Source organism: Dicentrarchus labrax, unplaced genomic scaffold, assembly GCF_905237075.1.
Source record: "Dicentrarchus labrax unplaced genomic scaffold, dlabrax2021, whole genome shotgun sequence".
Taxonomy (NCBI): domain Eukaryota; kingdom Metazoa; phylum Chordata; class Actinopteri; family Moronidae; genus Dicentrarchus; species Dicentrarchus labrax.
Genome location: NW_026136703.1, coordinates 22367552 through 22383726, shown reverse-complemented (window position 1 = coordinate 22383726; position 16175 = coordinate 22367552). Strand labels below are relative to the sequence as shown.

Sequence of the window (16175 nt, the reverse complement as noted above, 5' to 3'; positions counted from 1 at the left end):
GACTCTGAGTCCTGCAGTGTTTCTATGTTAAGTGACACTGAAGATATTATTAGGAAAAGTAAAATGTCATCCATTATGACAGAATTGTGCGTCGGTGTAATAATGGTTAAATAATAACTTTAAATAATAACTGAACAAGTGCAAAAAGTGTGATTTGAACCACATGGCAGCATCCTCGGTTGAGTTTAGGACTCACACAATGGAAAACATATTAAATTTCAAATGTAAACATACATTTACACATACATTCTTACATTAACATACATACTGTAAGGGGCACTGACAGTCATCTCCCCAAAACACTTCTCTGAGTCAGTAATTAGTTCAGCATCGAGTGGGGTCATGAAATAATGTGAATGACTGTATTGTTATTATGAATGGGGCTAATCTGTCCTCACACAGGATAAGAGTGTGTGTGTGTGTGTGTGTGTGTGTGTGTGTGTGTGTGTGTGTGTGTGTGTGTGTGTGTGTGTGTGTGTGTGTGTGTGTCCTACTAATACCACAAGGCCGTGTGTGTGGCCAGACATCCCACAATACCTTGGGGAGGGCCTCCTGTTTTTGTCATCAAACCCCCGTAAGCGAGAACAAAGAAGTAAAACAATGCTATCTTCTGATTAAACAGTGAGTGCCCTACATAAAAACATGACTGAAAACACAGATTGCCCCCCCAACTGTAAATTCCTTCACTGCACAAGAACTGAGGAGCAGTTCTTAGAAACGCTGTGCATCGGTGGGTGTAACAGCGCCAACAAGTTCACCGCACCGTGACTCATGGGAAAGTCTCATCTGGTCGGTTGTGATCTGTTTAAAAAAAAAAATGACTGAGAAAAATTCCCCCAGCTAACATGTGTTTCTGACACTTGGTACTGCCAAAGGGAAGTTATCAGCGCAGGGAGGAAGACTAAAAAACTAGGCCTGAACTGAGACCTGCTTTTATTTTGTTCACTTCCTGTGCTGCCGTGTTATTTTCACCTTCCACCTCGACCACAGGGCCTCTCTCTATTGTTCATACATAAGCCACACAAGACTGAGAGACACTCCTCACTGCTGTCAGGCTGAGCGACACTGCTCCAAAGATACTTAATTGAAGAAAAATAATTATGTAACAAGTGAAAACCAATTTATAAATCATCAAATAGAAGAAAAGACCAACTTGTACTACAGTAGAGCGCATTAAAATGTAAATAATGTGCAAATGCAGACATCTCGACATCATTGTTTAAATATAAACATTAAAAAATGTCAATCAATTAAAGCAACTGCATTAAGCTCATTTTATAAGCACTACATGTGGTTGTGAAAAAGAGACTTTCCAGTAGTGAATTCAGTCTAAAAACAGGATGTCAGAAGAGGTTTGAGGTAAAATAACCTAATTGTTGCTTCAGGAACAACCCAAATTTTCTCGTCTGTTGAGTCAACGAAAACAGCTAAATGTCATGTTATGGAAAATGAAATGTGCCACCGAAGAAAAAGTTACAAGAACGGAGGTTTTAAGCATCAAAGACGAGACATGAAAAGCTGCTACATGAAAGAAAACTGAGACTGAAGAAAAACCCCTCTGGTGTCTGATCTGAAAAGGGAACCTCACACATTTACTGCACAGCTATCTCCGAAACCAGACAAAGTAAAGGTACAGCATGACGAGGCATGAACTCAGCGAGGCAGAGCGTTTACACGGGTCACAACCCCAAACACTTCTAAATAAAGGCTGTTGCTGGTATGTTCATTGAACTCAGCAGTCAGTTTTATTATCAGAGTGAAACAGCTTGTGACAGCAGTGCTTGGGCAGTCATGGGAAACTAAAAACTGTATACACACATATATATATATATATATATATATATATATATAGTATATGTACTAAAATATTAGCATTCAGTTTAAAGTCACAGCAAATACAGTGTCTACAATTATTATGCTTATTAAAAGCTATACACATTTAGTATTGTAGAACGTTATCAGGCTGACTTTAAGATGTTATTATGATCACAGTTAGTGTAATATTCAGCAGCAGAGCGGGGTTGAATCATGGAATAATCACAAAAGATACTAAAACAGGGTTTTTTTGTCTGATAAATTCTGAATAATGTTGTAAAAGTTTATAAAATCAACCAAAATGATGTTGTATGAGCTGTACAGGAACACAAGCTTTAATGTGTCAAACAAACACTTAAATAACTTATTTTGAAAACTATTAAACTACTAAAACAAAATTTTTAGAACAATAACACAATTGGATCATATAATTAAAATATTATATTGATAAAGCTTGGCTTCACATTACAAGTTGGCATGCTGTTGTTAGCATATCGCCAACATCATAATGTTAGAACGCTACGCTATTACAGCATTCATCTCAAACCACACATGAGGCTCAGTAGAATTACATTTTAAAGATTATCCTGCCGTAAAATAGTGTCGGACCTGTTGAAAAACTGTCGGTGGCACTGGATTAAGTGTAAGTAGTAATGATGATTCATCATTCTGTACCAAATTGTATTACAATTCAAAATTAATGGAAGAAATATAACAAAAAAAACACTAAAATACAGTAAATATTTTATGTTACTGTGGTGTGAGAGTACAGGACTTTTCCACTGGTATTTCATGAAATCACCTAAACCCAGGGCCCCTTCTGTTCTAACTTGAAGCTGTTTGAATACATCGGAAAAGAGACTTCCCCCCGCTGTAACAAAAACATCGGAGTAATTCTAGGCTGCAGGATAGAAAAAAAGAAAACACACAAGTCATATAATTCACAGCACAAGCGGTTATGTAATCATCATCATCCTGCCACCGACCTCAAGTTCAACCCTGAAAACACGGTAACACCCAGGACGAATTCCAGCGAAAACAATAAGCAAACAAACTCCTTCCAGTACAACTCTGAGAATAACAAACAACAAGCAGGTGGAGCCGAGAGCGCAGGAGAAAGAGAGGAATGCTGAAGCTTTTTTTATAGCTCCACAAAAACAACAAACATTACCTCACCTAATTAAGACAACAATGAAAAACGTGCCACATGAGCAGACATGGGAAAAAGATGTTCCCATTACCTAATCCAAATATCATTCAGTGACTTTAAAGAAAGACGTGGGAAGGAGTGGTTCCAAGGTTTTTGTATTTGCATAAAAGTCAACCTGACAGAGGTTGAACGTCTCTAATCCAGATGACGAAGTATTTACTTTGAAGTATTTCATTAGGTTAAATCCTGTTACTCGATTATCAAGCTACATGTAAACAAAGGAAATTCCTGAGCTCTGAACCTGCCTTCCTTTTTTTCTTTTATGTGTGGACACATGCGAAAAAAAACACACACAGATTCTTGAGTAGGTCTGTTGCTCGAGTGTCTATCATTGTACACCGGTGCTTGCTGCCTTACTTAAATGCCCGTTAGGTGTGGACTCGAGTTTCACATCGATGCTCCAACAATAGTATCAGTCCTCCTCCGATTCGACAGCCAACTCCCTGCAGCCGAGGTGGGGTTCACATTCCAAACACAGGACCACGGAGCTATGCGAGGGTTTGTTCTTCTGCAAACCTACTACCATCATAACACCAGCAACCATGCAGGGATTGTAATTTAGGGCAGAGGTTTTCAATGCCAAGGCCCCCACCAAATAGAATAAGTTTATGATCGTGGCTCCCTTCTCGAGAGGTCTTTAAAAAGAACACATTAAAATACTAAAAAACAAACTTCTACTTATATTTTCTTACTTTTATTATTACAGCTGTATATAAAATGTTCAATCGTTACATTAGATCTTGGAGTAAAAACCTGCAAATTTGTTATTTATTTAGTATAATTTTGTATTTAGTTGACTTAGGCAGAATAAAATACATTAAAACTATACAACTAAGAGAAAACAAACAGCTTCTGCTGACCAAAAACAGAACAAAAAGCTATTTTCGTGACACACAAACTGTCTTTTGTTTGTGAAGACGATGCAAAAAAACTTACAGGCCTATTTACGTAGGCACACCTGTGCTTGTGCGTCATGTGACTCCCGAAGAAGCCTGACTACAACAAATGTAAACGTAAGGTAAACTGACATGAGGCCTAAATACAGAAATTGCAACACAGACAAAAAGGAGCAGCCTACATTGTGAAGCCCACATACTCCGGCAGAGCACAATCTGTTACAGAAGAGGACCCAGTTTCCTCAAATCATCTTCCCACACAGACGCCTGGTATAGTTCAACAAGCCCACCGATATTATAAAGAATTGTCGGTTACAGTCTTCATAACCAAATATGCTGCCTGGAATCTGTGGGAGGCTGCACAGATTTCTTTTTTTTTTTTTTTTTAATAAACAGTCCCATTCCAGAGCTGCAGAGCATAACTTGCATATCTGCTTCCCCATCTAGCAAAAACAGGAAATCACAACACCCCACCCCACCGCATCCCAGCATGACACCATCTCCTCATCTCCTTCTCCCTGATCCACTGAGGAGCAGATAGGAAAGTGTTCTCTTCCAGAAGTCGCCGTCTTATTCCAGGCTTCAGTCGATCCCTGGAAACCACCCTTCAAAGGCAGGACGGGGCTGAAATTACAAGACAACTAGGCTATCAACCTATTTTATCCAGCATGTACTCGGTCTCTGCGGGGCCCTGTGAGCCCGGGCGGTATCGGAGCCAGACAGGAGAGACTCTCTGAAATAAAACCGGTGCCAAGGGCGCAGGATCTGTGTCAACTGTGGAATTTAGCGGTGCACTTAATTCACTAAACATATTGTTATTTAAGGTTATAGCTCCGAGATAGTTATTTTTTTTCTACCAGGGGGATTCGGAGGCACAATGTACCCTAAAGGGGAGAGAGAGAGCTTCACCACTCTGACACATACGTCACACCAAGAAACTAATACAGCCGTACTATCTGCTGTGCTTTCAGCTAAATGCCAATCTCATCATGCTATAATGTTTATCATCTAAGTGTGTTGGCATCCTAATCTATTACTAATTAGCACTGAACACAAAGTATATGATGGGAATGTCACTGGTTTTGCAGGTATTTGGCCATATACCAAAGTATTGGAAAGATTGAACTTTTGACCTGATGGTGGCGCTAGAGGGAAAGTCACAGAATCACCAAAATCAATGGGATTCATCGTCTGGGAACAATCAACAAAGTACCAAACTTCATGGCAATCCATCTAATAGTTGTTGAGATATCTGGCCAACAGACATCCATATAGCCGAGGCACTACATTTGCTTTGATAAAGACACACACAATGCAAGAAAAATACAGAAAAAAGTCGAACACAACAGAACAGAAAAACAGGCTAGTAATAAGGAAAATGCTAAAGTTAGGTTACGGCCAAAATCTCTAATCTTGCAATTAGAATATTAAAACTAATCGAGCCCTCGAGGGCCAGGGGATAAGTGGGCCACCATTGGATTTCTGTCCAAAGAAATGTGGGCTGACAAACATTAGATCTTGAAAATAAATGTTATTTTGAGGTGTGAAATCTCTGATTTATTAGGCTGAAACAGTCAAGAGGGGCCATCTCCCACCTAACCTGCCAATTAAAACATGCTGATTCAGCAAAGTAGTCACCGTCCAATTCGCTGCTGGGCGAACCGCAAAAAAAAAAAAAAAAAACTACAATCCACAATCAGCTGAAGGCGTTCAACGACGAGCCCACAGCGGCAGAGCATCGGCTTTGGCGTGTCGAGCCACTTAGAGAGGATGCAAAGTAGGTAGGTGGTAACTACTTCATTTGAATTATCAAGTGAACGCTTCCTATTACACTTGTGTGAGCGTTATGAGACAACAAACCCTCCAGGAGCATTGTGGGTGATGCTGTTAATGTGGCGTGGATTCCTGCCTCATCTGCAGAAGTAGCAGCGAGACCACATTCCACATCTGGATGCGATGAGCTCTAAACCTCACCACCGACTTCCTCCCAATGCATTCACACAGCCGAGCATTGTATCTTAAAACCGCACCTGGGAAACCAAGAAAACGGTTCTTTTTTTTTGGGGGGTGAAAAGTAAGTAAGTGATGATTGTGTCTGGAAAATGAAAACAAACAAAAGGCTTCCAACCTTTAGCAAACTGAGAGGAGGAGACAGACGTCATTAAGTAAATATCTGACTGTCAGCTAGAAAGGAATATACTATATAGTTAAACACCAACTAAGTATTTATGTAGATTTAAGCATAGATGTAGAGTAAGTAAACTTAGTTAATTACGGTTTGATGAACATTTACTTATCTGCAAACCACACAGCATGTGGTAGATTTATTCATTTGGTAAATTTGTTGTATTAAAATGAGCGATTTGGATGAATTCTGAGCTTATTTATTCCCTGTGAATATTGCGTCAGATATGAGTTTTCCTTATATTTTAGGCACCTTTTATACAATTATGTGTATATCTGTATAATTTTTACCATTTTAGTAATCGTACATATTCACGAGTCATCTTTTTTTTGACAAATAAGGTGTTTTCGTCTCCCCGATGCTTGACCATTGTTTGCTCTAATGCAAAATGAGGCGGAGAGTTAAGTTATTTTTTGAATGCGTGAATATATTGTGTGTTCAGGTCTTCAAAGTTTAGCTCTTAAATAAAAAATAGTTAAAAAATGCTTACATACAGGCTCACTGTGTTTATTTTAAAAGGGATTCTTACACCCCTTAATATCAAGAAGCCCTCGCAACCCCCTGTGAAGCCTTGGCGTCCCTTAATCAGGGGCCCGACTCCCAGGTTGGGAACCGCTGGAACAGTCGGATTTAACAGTTTGTGATCTTAACATAACATGTCAACTCAACATAGTGGCACAATCTCGCGCGTAGATCGTAAAATAAATAAACTGTGACCAAAAGATCTCAACACATGTAAAATAAATACCTGCACATCCTCAATGTAAACCTCTATAAGAGCTCTCTCACTCTAGTTAACAATGTGGCTGCTGAAAGGCCACTGAAGCGTCTATATTGGATGGGTGTTGTTTTCTCAAGTGTTCAGCAACAGTAAAATGAGTCAATGAGCAAATGTAGATCACCACAGACAGAAGCAAGCGCTGCAGCTTCAAACTCATCCTGAGACCAAAGGCTACAAAATAATACAAGTTTCTGTGCTGTTATCATACAAGGCAATCTTATGTGAAGTTCAAGGTCAAGTTCTGCATTTCAAAAGCTTCCCGTTAACTTTGTGTCCAGATGCTTCCTTCAGCGATGTGACACTAGACGCCACTGTGGGTTTCTCTTTTTGAGCTGACTTTACTCCTTTAACTACTGTGTACTGCATTTGGGAGATTAATGTGGAACAACCGGTGCAAAATCTCCTGAATAGCAACTAAAAAAGGAAAAATAATCAAAATCTTTAAAGCGAGATCAGCCTAAAAAGACTAAAGCTTTCACAACCTGCAGTTATATTGGACGACTTGAGCTACTGAGCAGCTGCTGGCATTTTTTTCAACTTCAATACACTTCATTTTAGATCTAAGTGGAGACAATTCGTCACAGATACTTACCCCAAAACCTGAAAAAAACAGCACAGGTTTGTATATCCATGAACTGATGGATGCAGAACTAACCGAAATTAGGGTTTTGAGATTATGATTCATTTCAGAATTAAAGTAAGCATTAAAAATTAAGGGATTAAGAGGTGAAAGTGGATTCAGGAACGAATAATATAAATAATTTATAATAATCAATTAAGGAGAGATTAATCATTATTGTGCCGAGTTTATAGTCAGATAAAGGCTCGAGCCGCCCTACTCTGCCTCTGATTGGCTCAGCCTGACACTGACGTAGAACCGCTGCTGGCACTGAATGAAAGAGATGCGAAGGAGCTAGCAACCCAATCACTGGACAACGAGTACTGTCTGAAAATGTCATCAGATGTTTCAGTTCTTGTTAGACATCGACACCGTCTGCCAGGGGAGACGACGGAGGGAGAAGAACTTGTTTAAGCTATTCACGGCATGGCTTTAAATTACAGCGTTATGTGTGACACTGTGATCCTCACCCTCCGCACACAGGTTGCTAACCTACACTGTGAACACACGGACTGCATTTAGAAAGACATCATTACAGCAAAACTTCATGTTTCCTGTCAGCGAGGGTCGTGTGAGAAACGTCACTGTCAGGCTGAGCCAATCAGAGGCAGAGTAGGGCGGCTCGAGCCTTCACTATTGTAGGATTTGTACATTTGCATCCAGGACACATAATTTACACAACTGCTAAATTCTGAAGAAACAAGTAATAGGAAGTACTAGTCTACCTTCGCATTGGCAGCAATTAATTCAGAACGCTGCAGCACGAGTACTGACAGGAACTAGGAAAAGAGATCACATCTCTCCTGTACTAGCTTCTCTGCACTGGCTCCCTGTAAAATGTAGAATAGAATTTAAAATCCTCCTCCTCACCTATAAAGCTCTTCATGGTCAGGCCCCTTCATATCTTAAAGAGCTCATAGTACCCTATTACCCCTCTAGAACACTACGTTCTCTGAATGCAGGGCTACTTGTGGTTCCTATAGTCTCTAAAAGTAGAACAGGAGCCAGAGCCTTCAGTTACCAAGCTCCTCTCCTGTGGAACCAGCTTCCAGTTGTGGTTCGGGAGGCAGACACCCTCTCCACATTCAAGAGTAGGCTTAAGACGTTCCTCTTTGATAAAGCTTATAGTTAGGGCTGGATCAGGTGAGTCCTGAACCATCCCTTAGTTATGCTGCTATAGGCCTAGACTATCGGGGGATTTCCCATGGTGCACTGAGCTCCTCTCTTCCTCTCTCTTTCTGCACTCAATCATGTTCCATTGATGCATGTTACTAACTTCACTTCTTCCCCGGAGTTCTTGTGCTTTCTCGTCTCGCAGGTTCTCATGGATCCTGGTGGAGCCTCCTGCCATGGTCCTGCTTGACTGCCATTGCTAATGTAACTATATTAGTGTTATTATTATCATAAAGTATTATCATTGCTACGGTTACTGTTGTTGCTGCTCGTCGTCCCCCATCATTGCTGTTGTCATGTTCATCATCATCAGTCACTACTATTAGTATAGTTGTTGCTACTGTTATTGCAGTGCATCTCTCTCTCTCTCTCTCTCTCTCTCTCTCTCTCTCTCTCTCTCTCTCTCTCTCTCTCTCTCTCTCTCTCTCTCTCTCTCTCTCTCTCTCTCTCTCACAGACGACCACCCACCTAGAGCAGAAGGATCTGTCCTAGGTTTCTGCCTTTTAACAGGCAGTTTTTCCTTGCCCTTGTCTCCAAGGTCTTGCTCATGTTGGGTCTCTGTAAATAATGTTATAAGGAGTTCGGTCTAGACCTGCTCTATTTGAAAAGTGTCCTGAGATAACTTCTGTTATGAATTGGCGCTACACAAATAAAACTGAATTGAATTGAGGGCTAACTACCTAGCTCAACATGGTCTGACCTGAGATGAACTGGGCACCGACAGGAACTAAAGACGAGACAATTTAGGCTGCTGTGTCACAGTGACCTAGATTTTGAAACAACTCTGCCTCTTTGAGCTTGTGTCGTGTTAATAACACTGGTAACGTGTCCTTTATCTAAACCACAATAGTCATTTTTTTTCTCCCCACCTGGGGGTTGCCAAAGCTTCACTCTCTATTAAACAGCCTCAATCTGCATTTAGAACAATGGTTATCAGGAAGAAAACACTAAAAGAAGCTTATTAAGTATGTAGTTATTTTGTTCTCTATTTCTGTATGTGTTGAATATAACATGAATTATACAAAAAAAACATCACTTAGGGTCGTCTAGTTTACTCAATTTTAGAAAAGAGGTTGGAAACCGCTGCTCTACAAGGACATAAGACAGTAGCAATATGGGTGAAAGGCAGTATATGCTGTATATCCTAGGACCTATATAATGTTTCTTCCACTGAATTTAATCTTCAACTAGCTGAGATACGTTTACATTATATAAGATGACTTGTCTGGTCACGCTGTTACGTAACTCCTAGTGTCCATTAGACTATATTCTCTTTCTGCAGTAGCTACTGAAAGTCTGTCGGCTCTTAGCAGAGGATTTTTCTGGATCTACATCACACACACACAGACAGAAACACACACACACACACACACACACACACAGACAGAAACACACACACACACAGACAGAAACACACACACACACAGACAGAAACACACACACACACAGACAGAAACACACACACACACACACACACACACACAGCCTGTCTTTCTGCCTCACTCAGCAGATGGAGGTTCAGATCTCAGGCCTGCCTCAGTAACTCTCAGGTCTGAAACAGCATCAGAGCTTTGCTTCCTACAGATACAGGGGGGGGGGGGGTGAAACTGAGATAGCAATGGATTAAAGAGGAAGGTAAAAATACCAAAATCTAACATCTAAATCATAACATCAGCGTGGAAGAACCACCCGACCGATACCGTGGAAAATCCCTGATCTGCAGAAAGAAAACAGCTGAACGAGAAGAAACTTGATTATTGAGGACAAAAAAAATGTGTATGTCAAGTTCAATATTTCAAAAGCATTGCAAATTAATTAATTTTTTTGTTAATATAGTGGTTTGTTTGCTGGTTTATGGTCCACGCAGTGTGTTGATCTGGTGCTTTTATAGCTTCCTCCTGACAGACCCTGCAGGGGAATTCACCCGACGCCCACCTTTCCTGGAATCTGCCCTACTCTGATAGCTCGACATGCAAATACACCACGGCCACTGCATCCTCCCATGCCACCCGTTTGAGGGCATCTGTTCTGCCATCATTAAATGAAGGAAGTGCTGAATAAAGATTAAACATGTTGGGACATGTGTGGCTGTTTTTGTTCTGCTAATTGGTGAAGTTAAAGTAAAGCCTTTGCTTCGGTCATTTCCAGTGTTTCTCTGTTATAAGAGGTAGAGTTGATACTGGTTTTTATTTCGTCCCTCACTGTAAGGCTTTCAGGATAAAAACTATGCGTGTGTTTGGCTAAACTATAAAAAGATATCTCTCTGCTCGAGTTGTTGGAGTGGAAATTTGCCCAAATCCAATAAAGTACCGGACGGTGCTGCTAATGTTAGCTCTGATGGCATCAACAGCTTCTATACAGTGGGGGGAAAATACAAAGATGTGCTATTTACTTCACTAACATAACCTTGTATGTTGGAGCATATAAATCACATTGTTTAATCTCTTCTTCCCGCTTTTCTCTCTCATGTTATTAGTATTTAAGCTAAAGTCGAGTCTTTTATGTCTTTTTGTCAAGTCATAACTTGAGTCCAGGTCATGTGACTCTTCATCATCATCATCTCACACGCAGAATAAAAACTCTGCGACAAACCAAATTTAAATTTAAACCTCATCCTTCATTTCCACTGACTGTGACTGGAACACGCTGATTCGGAAGTACACTGTATGGAAACTGATGAATCCTAGAGAGAATAAAACAAGTCAGAGTTTGAGAAGAAAAGAGCGATTTCGACCTGCCGTATCTCCATTTGTTGTAATATATACGACCCAGAGCACTACATCACTGTGAAGCCCCCCCCCCCCACACACACCTCCTCTGAAGGGCTTTATAAATATTAGAGACTGTAAAGTGAAGGAGTCTTGGCACACACATCAGTCCTCAACCTCTGCAATACTAATAACTGTCACTAAAAAAACCTACTAAAGGCATTTTTTCTGTGTTTTGAATGAAATATTATGTGTTTCTGGGTTGAGGTGGTTTTAAAAGCACCTGTTTTACTTTCTACCATCTCACCTGAGCAGCTTATTGATTGCACTAATTCTGTTTTTATTATCAGATTTTACTGCCTCCACTCATGTCTCCTTCTAGGTTTTTATCGCCATGCAAATAAGGCTCGCCTTAAACAAAAAAAACAACAACCTTGAGGAACCTATTATTACTCTATCGTAAGACCTCGAAGATAAAAACAAATCAAACCGCTGTACTCTTAAAGGGTGTTACTGGGAACAGCCCAAAAAACCACAAATCATCCTGAAGGGAAAATATACATAGATACCGTAACGCTGTGTAACTGTGCAGTCGTGTTGTTTCCAGTTAACTTCCAACAGCTTTTAAAGATAAAGCCAATCATGAATAATCAGATAAAATCATTTTTAGCTACAAAAAAAATGGTAAATAACTGCTGTGTCACCACCACGTCTGGGTTTCAAACCTCCATACTTAACTCAATTATCTGTAGCTGGGGCTGGGTGACACAGCTGAAATCAATATTATGACATTAATTATTTGTTTCCAATATTGATTTACATCATTACATGGAAAATGTATGCAAAACATCTCCACTGAAGGTCCAATTATTCACTTTAATTTGAATTAAACAATTCATTTGGACAATATCAGTTTGTAAAATAACTTGATATGATAACATGGTCACAATAAGCTTCTACAATAATATATCATTATTACCAATCTAAAATTCTTTGTCTTGTGTACTTATATTACTTAATATGTGTTAATTTTACACTGTTTCATTCAGACAAAGAGATTTTTTGTTTGTATTTAAAGTTTAAACACTGATGCATTTAAGAAGTTTGACTGTAGTAAGCAAACTCACAGCACACTCATTAATCATTATCTTCCTAAATTAAAAGTTACACTCATAAGCAATAAAAGCATTATGAGTGCACAGGTTCGGTATCAGCGCTCAGGCATCACACACTGGCACTGGAAACCAAAAGCTTCCATGGAACCAAAGTTATGAGCGAGGTGTTAAAGCCTTCACAAGTTCAGCTCACAGTGCAACTCAACTTAACACAATGTTGAACTTAAAGGGGACAAACGCAACAATTTCACACATCAAAGTCTGTTTACAGCTCTTGGAAGAGCACAGCACATGTGAAGGAAAGAAGTTGTATAAAACCTTTCATAGCACAAAGTCTGTTAAAGCGATGTCACTTGAGTCCGAGTCGGCTGCACGTTTGAAAATAAAATAATAGAGGTGTGAAGTTAGTTTATCAGACTTATGTTAGCAGCTAAACCCAAAATCACCAGCTACGCTCTGTCAGTCACAGATATTTCAGCCTATTAAACCTTCCTCAAACTCAGGTTTCAAAGCTTATGCACAAACTAAAACAATAAAAATGTGTTTCATGTGTTTGGTAGATGTTTCCCGTCACACCCAAGATAGGTTTGACATACGTGAGCAGTGTTTTGACGTTTGGGAATGCGTTGCTATTGACCAGCCCAGATTCACTGAATACCACACGGAGACACCGAATGTACCAAGACACCAAACTGCTGACACTTCAACATCACAGGCCGACTCTAACCTTCAAGTGACCAGCTCCAGCAGGGTCGACAGGAGGAGACTGGTTCCCCTTTCATCTCATATTCACGGGTCTAACCTGAGCGAAGCGCACAGTCAGGGTCGGCCGGTGGTCATTTTAATCAAATTGCCGTGAAAGGACACAGAAACTGAAGAGAGGGGCGAGAGGAACGTTTGTGTCCATCAAGTCAAAATATTCAATCTGTGCTCAGTCAACAGGGTGTCAGATCCTAGATCATGTACCAGTTCTGATACTAATGTTACGTAAACACCCAAAAAAAAGAACCACTATGGCACTTTGGTTTAATCTGCCTCTTTAGCACGAATCGTCCGGTGCACGCACACCGAGAATTAAGCTCTGGTTGTGGCGACGACGTTTAAAAAAAGAGGATGACCACACGCTAACCTCCTGTGGTTTCACTGGTCTTTCAAATGAAGAAGATACTCGTGCTGAGCTGTCTTTGTCAGAGTAATTTAGCTCTGTCTGGGAGCACGTAAACAAAGAGCCATTGCATGTTATTATGGTTTGATGGCAGGAAATGTTTAAGCTATCCAAAACATCCGCAGTAAACGGCAGGTTTTGCTGTCTTAAATCAAGATTTTGCACCAATCTACAATCAAACTGGGACAGGAAGAATCAGACAGACAATCTTTCCACTGATTGTAGCCTCAGTTGATTGCTGTCATCAGAAATGTTTGATATTACAGTGCAAACATCCCCCTTTTTTTTTTTCATACTCATTTCTATGCTACTGCTATCAAACCTACAGCTGAGTGCAACAAGTTCAGTCGTGGAGGTGTTGGAAGGCATTATGGGGAGTGTAGGTCATCTGGATACAACTATATAACCTTATAGTTTAAAAGGGAAAGTTGGTGCATCAAACCATCGCCGTCCTTCGCACTTAAATAACCACCAAAATCACATATTGATCATAAATAATAATAAGAGTTAAATGAGGATTTCCTTTGAGATTTGGCGAAATGTTTACTGTTTTAAGTACAAAACAAACTTTGTCTCACTTCTTTACATCCACGTTTGCGCTCCAGTCGGCGAGCTTTTATAAAACAACATGTTATGCTAAAAATACCTTTGAGCGTTCGGATCATGAATCTGTAGATAATCCCTGGAATTGGGACAGGCATTAATCCCCCAACTCGCTTTACTACGTCATGCCTCAGCTACTGGGAAACATTGTGAAGAGCCCCCACAACAAAACAAACCTAAAAAGGTGGGCCAGGGAGGTTTCCAGAAGATCTGGTGATTTTTTTTTAGGGGGGATGCTGTCAGCCTTCAGTGAGGTGTTTAGTGGTCAGAGTTTCATTTTAAGTTTATATGTGGGAGGAGGGAGGGTGTGTCTGCAGGGCCCTGATGCAGCACCAGAAGACAGCTGTGTTTATATCTGAGCACAAACTGTGCAGCAACTAAAAAACAGGACAAAAGAAAAAGACCTGGGGAAAAAGAAAAGGGGAAAAACACACACACACACACACACACACACACACACACACACACACACACACACACACACACACACACACCCCTGATGAGTTCAATGACCATGGGGGAAAACAGATTTACCAGATGAAGCATGTGTATGTTTGGTAGTCCCCCACCCACCCACCTACCTTCATCTGCATGCTGACACACACACACACACACACACACACACTATTATACACACAGACAGCTTAACTTACTCGTTTTTCACGCATCTGCTCTCATGGTAGAGCTTCTCCAGGTGGATCACCGCCTGTCCGAGGAACACCTCGATGAGTGCCCGGTGCATCACGGTGAGGACTAGCTCGTTGCTCCCGGCCGGGTAGCCGCTCCGCCCGCCACCCTCCAGCACGCCGGGCTGCAGCTCGAAGGAGCACTCCTCCCTCCACTCGGGCTCCGTGGTCTTCTCCACCACGCAGGTCGAGTATTTCTCCTTCCCCAGCTGGATGATGGTGTACACGTCGCTGGTACCGTGCTTGCCCTTGCCCCGTAAGCCCCTGCCTCTCAGCACCGTCACCTGGACGTGTGTCGGTACCCATTTCTGGTCCTCCTCTACGGTTAAAGAGGACATGTCCCCCCCACCCCTCCCACCGCCCTTACCTCCAAGACAGACAGACCGACCGACCGACCGACCTGCCGCGCACACCGTGACGAGGCGAGGCAACCGGGGAGGGGAAGAGGTGGTTGGTGGTGTCCGCCGCTTCCTCCCTGGTTCTGGGTGTTGCACAGTCACATCAGCTCCGGAGTCGGCGGGCGGTGCCGCATTATGGCTGTCTGTAGTCTCTGCAAAGTTTTTTCCGCGGTGTTTGCCGGTTGTTCAGCTCTCTCTCTCTCTCTCTCTCTCTCTCTCTCTCTCTCTCTCTTTTTCTCTCCTCCCTCCTCTCCGAGGCTGCTGCTCCTTGTCGTCTCGCAGCAGTGAAGCTCTGCGGCTGCAGCAGCGTCCGTCCGTCCCCGCACGGCGCGTCCCTGCCTCTCTCCTCCTGCCGTACGGGCCTCTCTGCGGGCAGCGACGTCACGCCTCTATCCTCCCTTCTTCTTCTTCTTCTTCTTCTTCTTCTTCTGCAGGACGAGGAAGTTCAGCCCCGACACACACAAACACACACACACACACACATACACATACACATGGGCTGCATGCACAGACTATAATAATACGAGCCTGTGCTGGAATGTAGGAGGGTGATATATCAACTCTCTCTGTGTGTGCTCGGCTGTCCACAACACTGCAGATACAACCCTCAAGGCCTCTGTACTACGAGCTGTAGTTTAAAAACTACACTAACAAGAGGTTGTTTGAAGTCTTGTATTGATGTATGTCGACTTAAAGGCCCCAGTGTGTAACATTTAGGAGGATATGTGTCCTCTATCTTTACTTATAGGTATGGTTTCATTAGTATAATCACCTAAAAATAAGATTTTTTTTTTTACCTTAGAATGAGTTTATTTACAGAG

The 16175-nt window shown here is 41.5% G+C and overlaps 1 protein-coding gene across 1 annotated transcript in view; it reads right to left on the bottom strand.

Annotated features, from left to right (window-relative positions):
• rab11fip5a (RAB11 family interacting protein 5a (class I)) overlaps positions 1-15793 on the bottom strand; it is a 29524-nt gene extending 13731 nt beyond the window's left edge. Inside the window, exon 1 of the mRNA XM_051381512.1 lies at positions 14924-15793. Coding sequence (XP_051237472.1) covers positions 14924-15294 — 371 coding nt within the window. The 5' untranslated portion in view covers positions 15295-15793. The remainder of the gene's footprint in view (positions 1-14923) is intronic.
• Between the last annotated feature and the right edge of the window lie 382 nt (positions 15794-16175).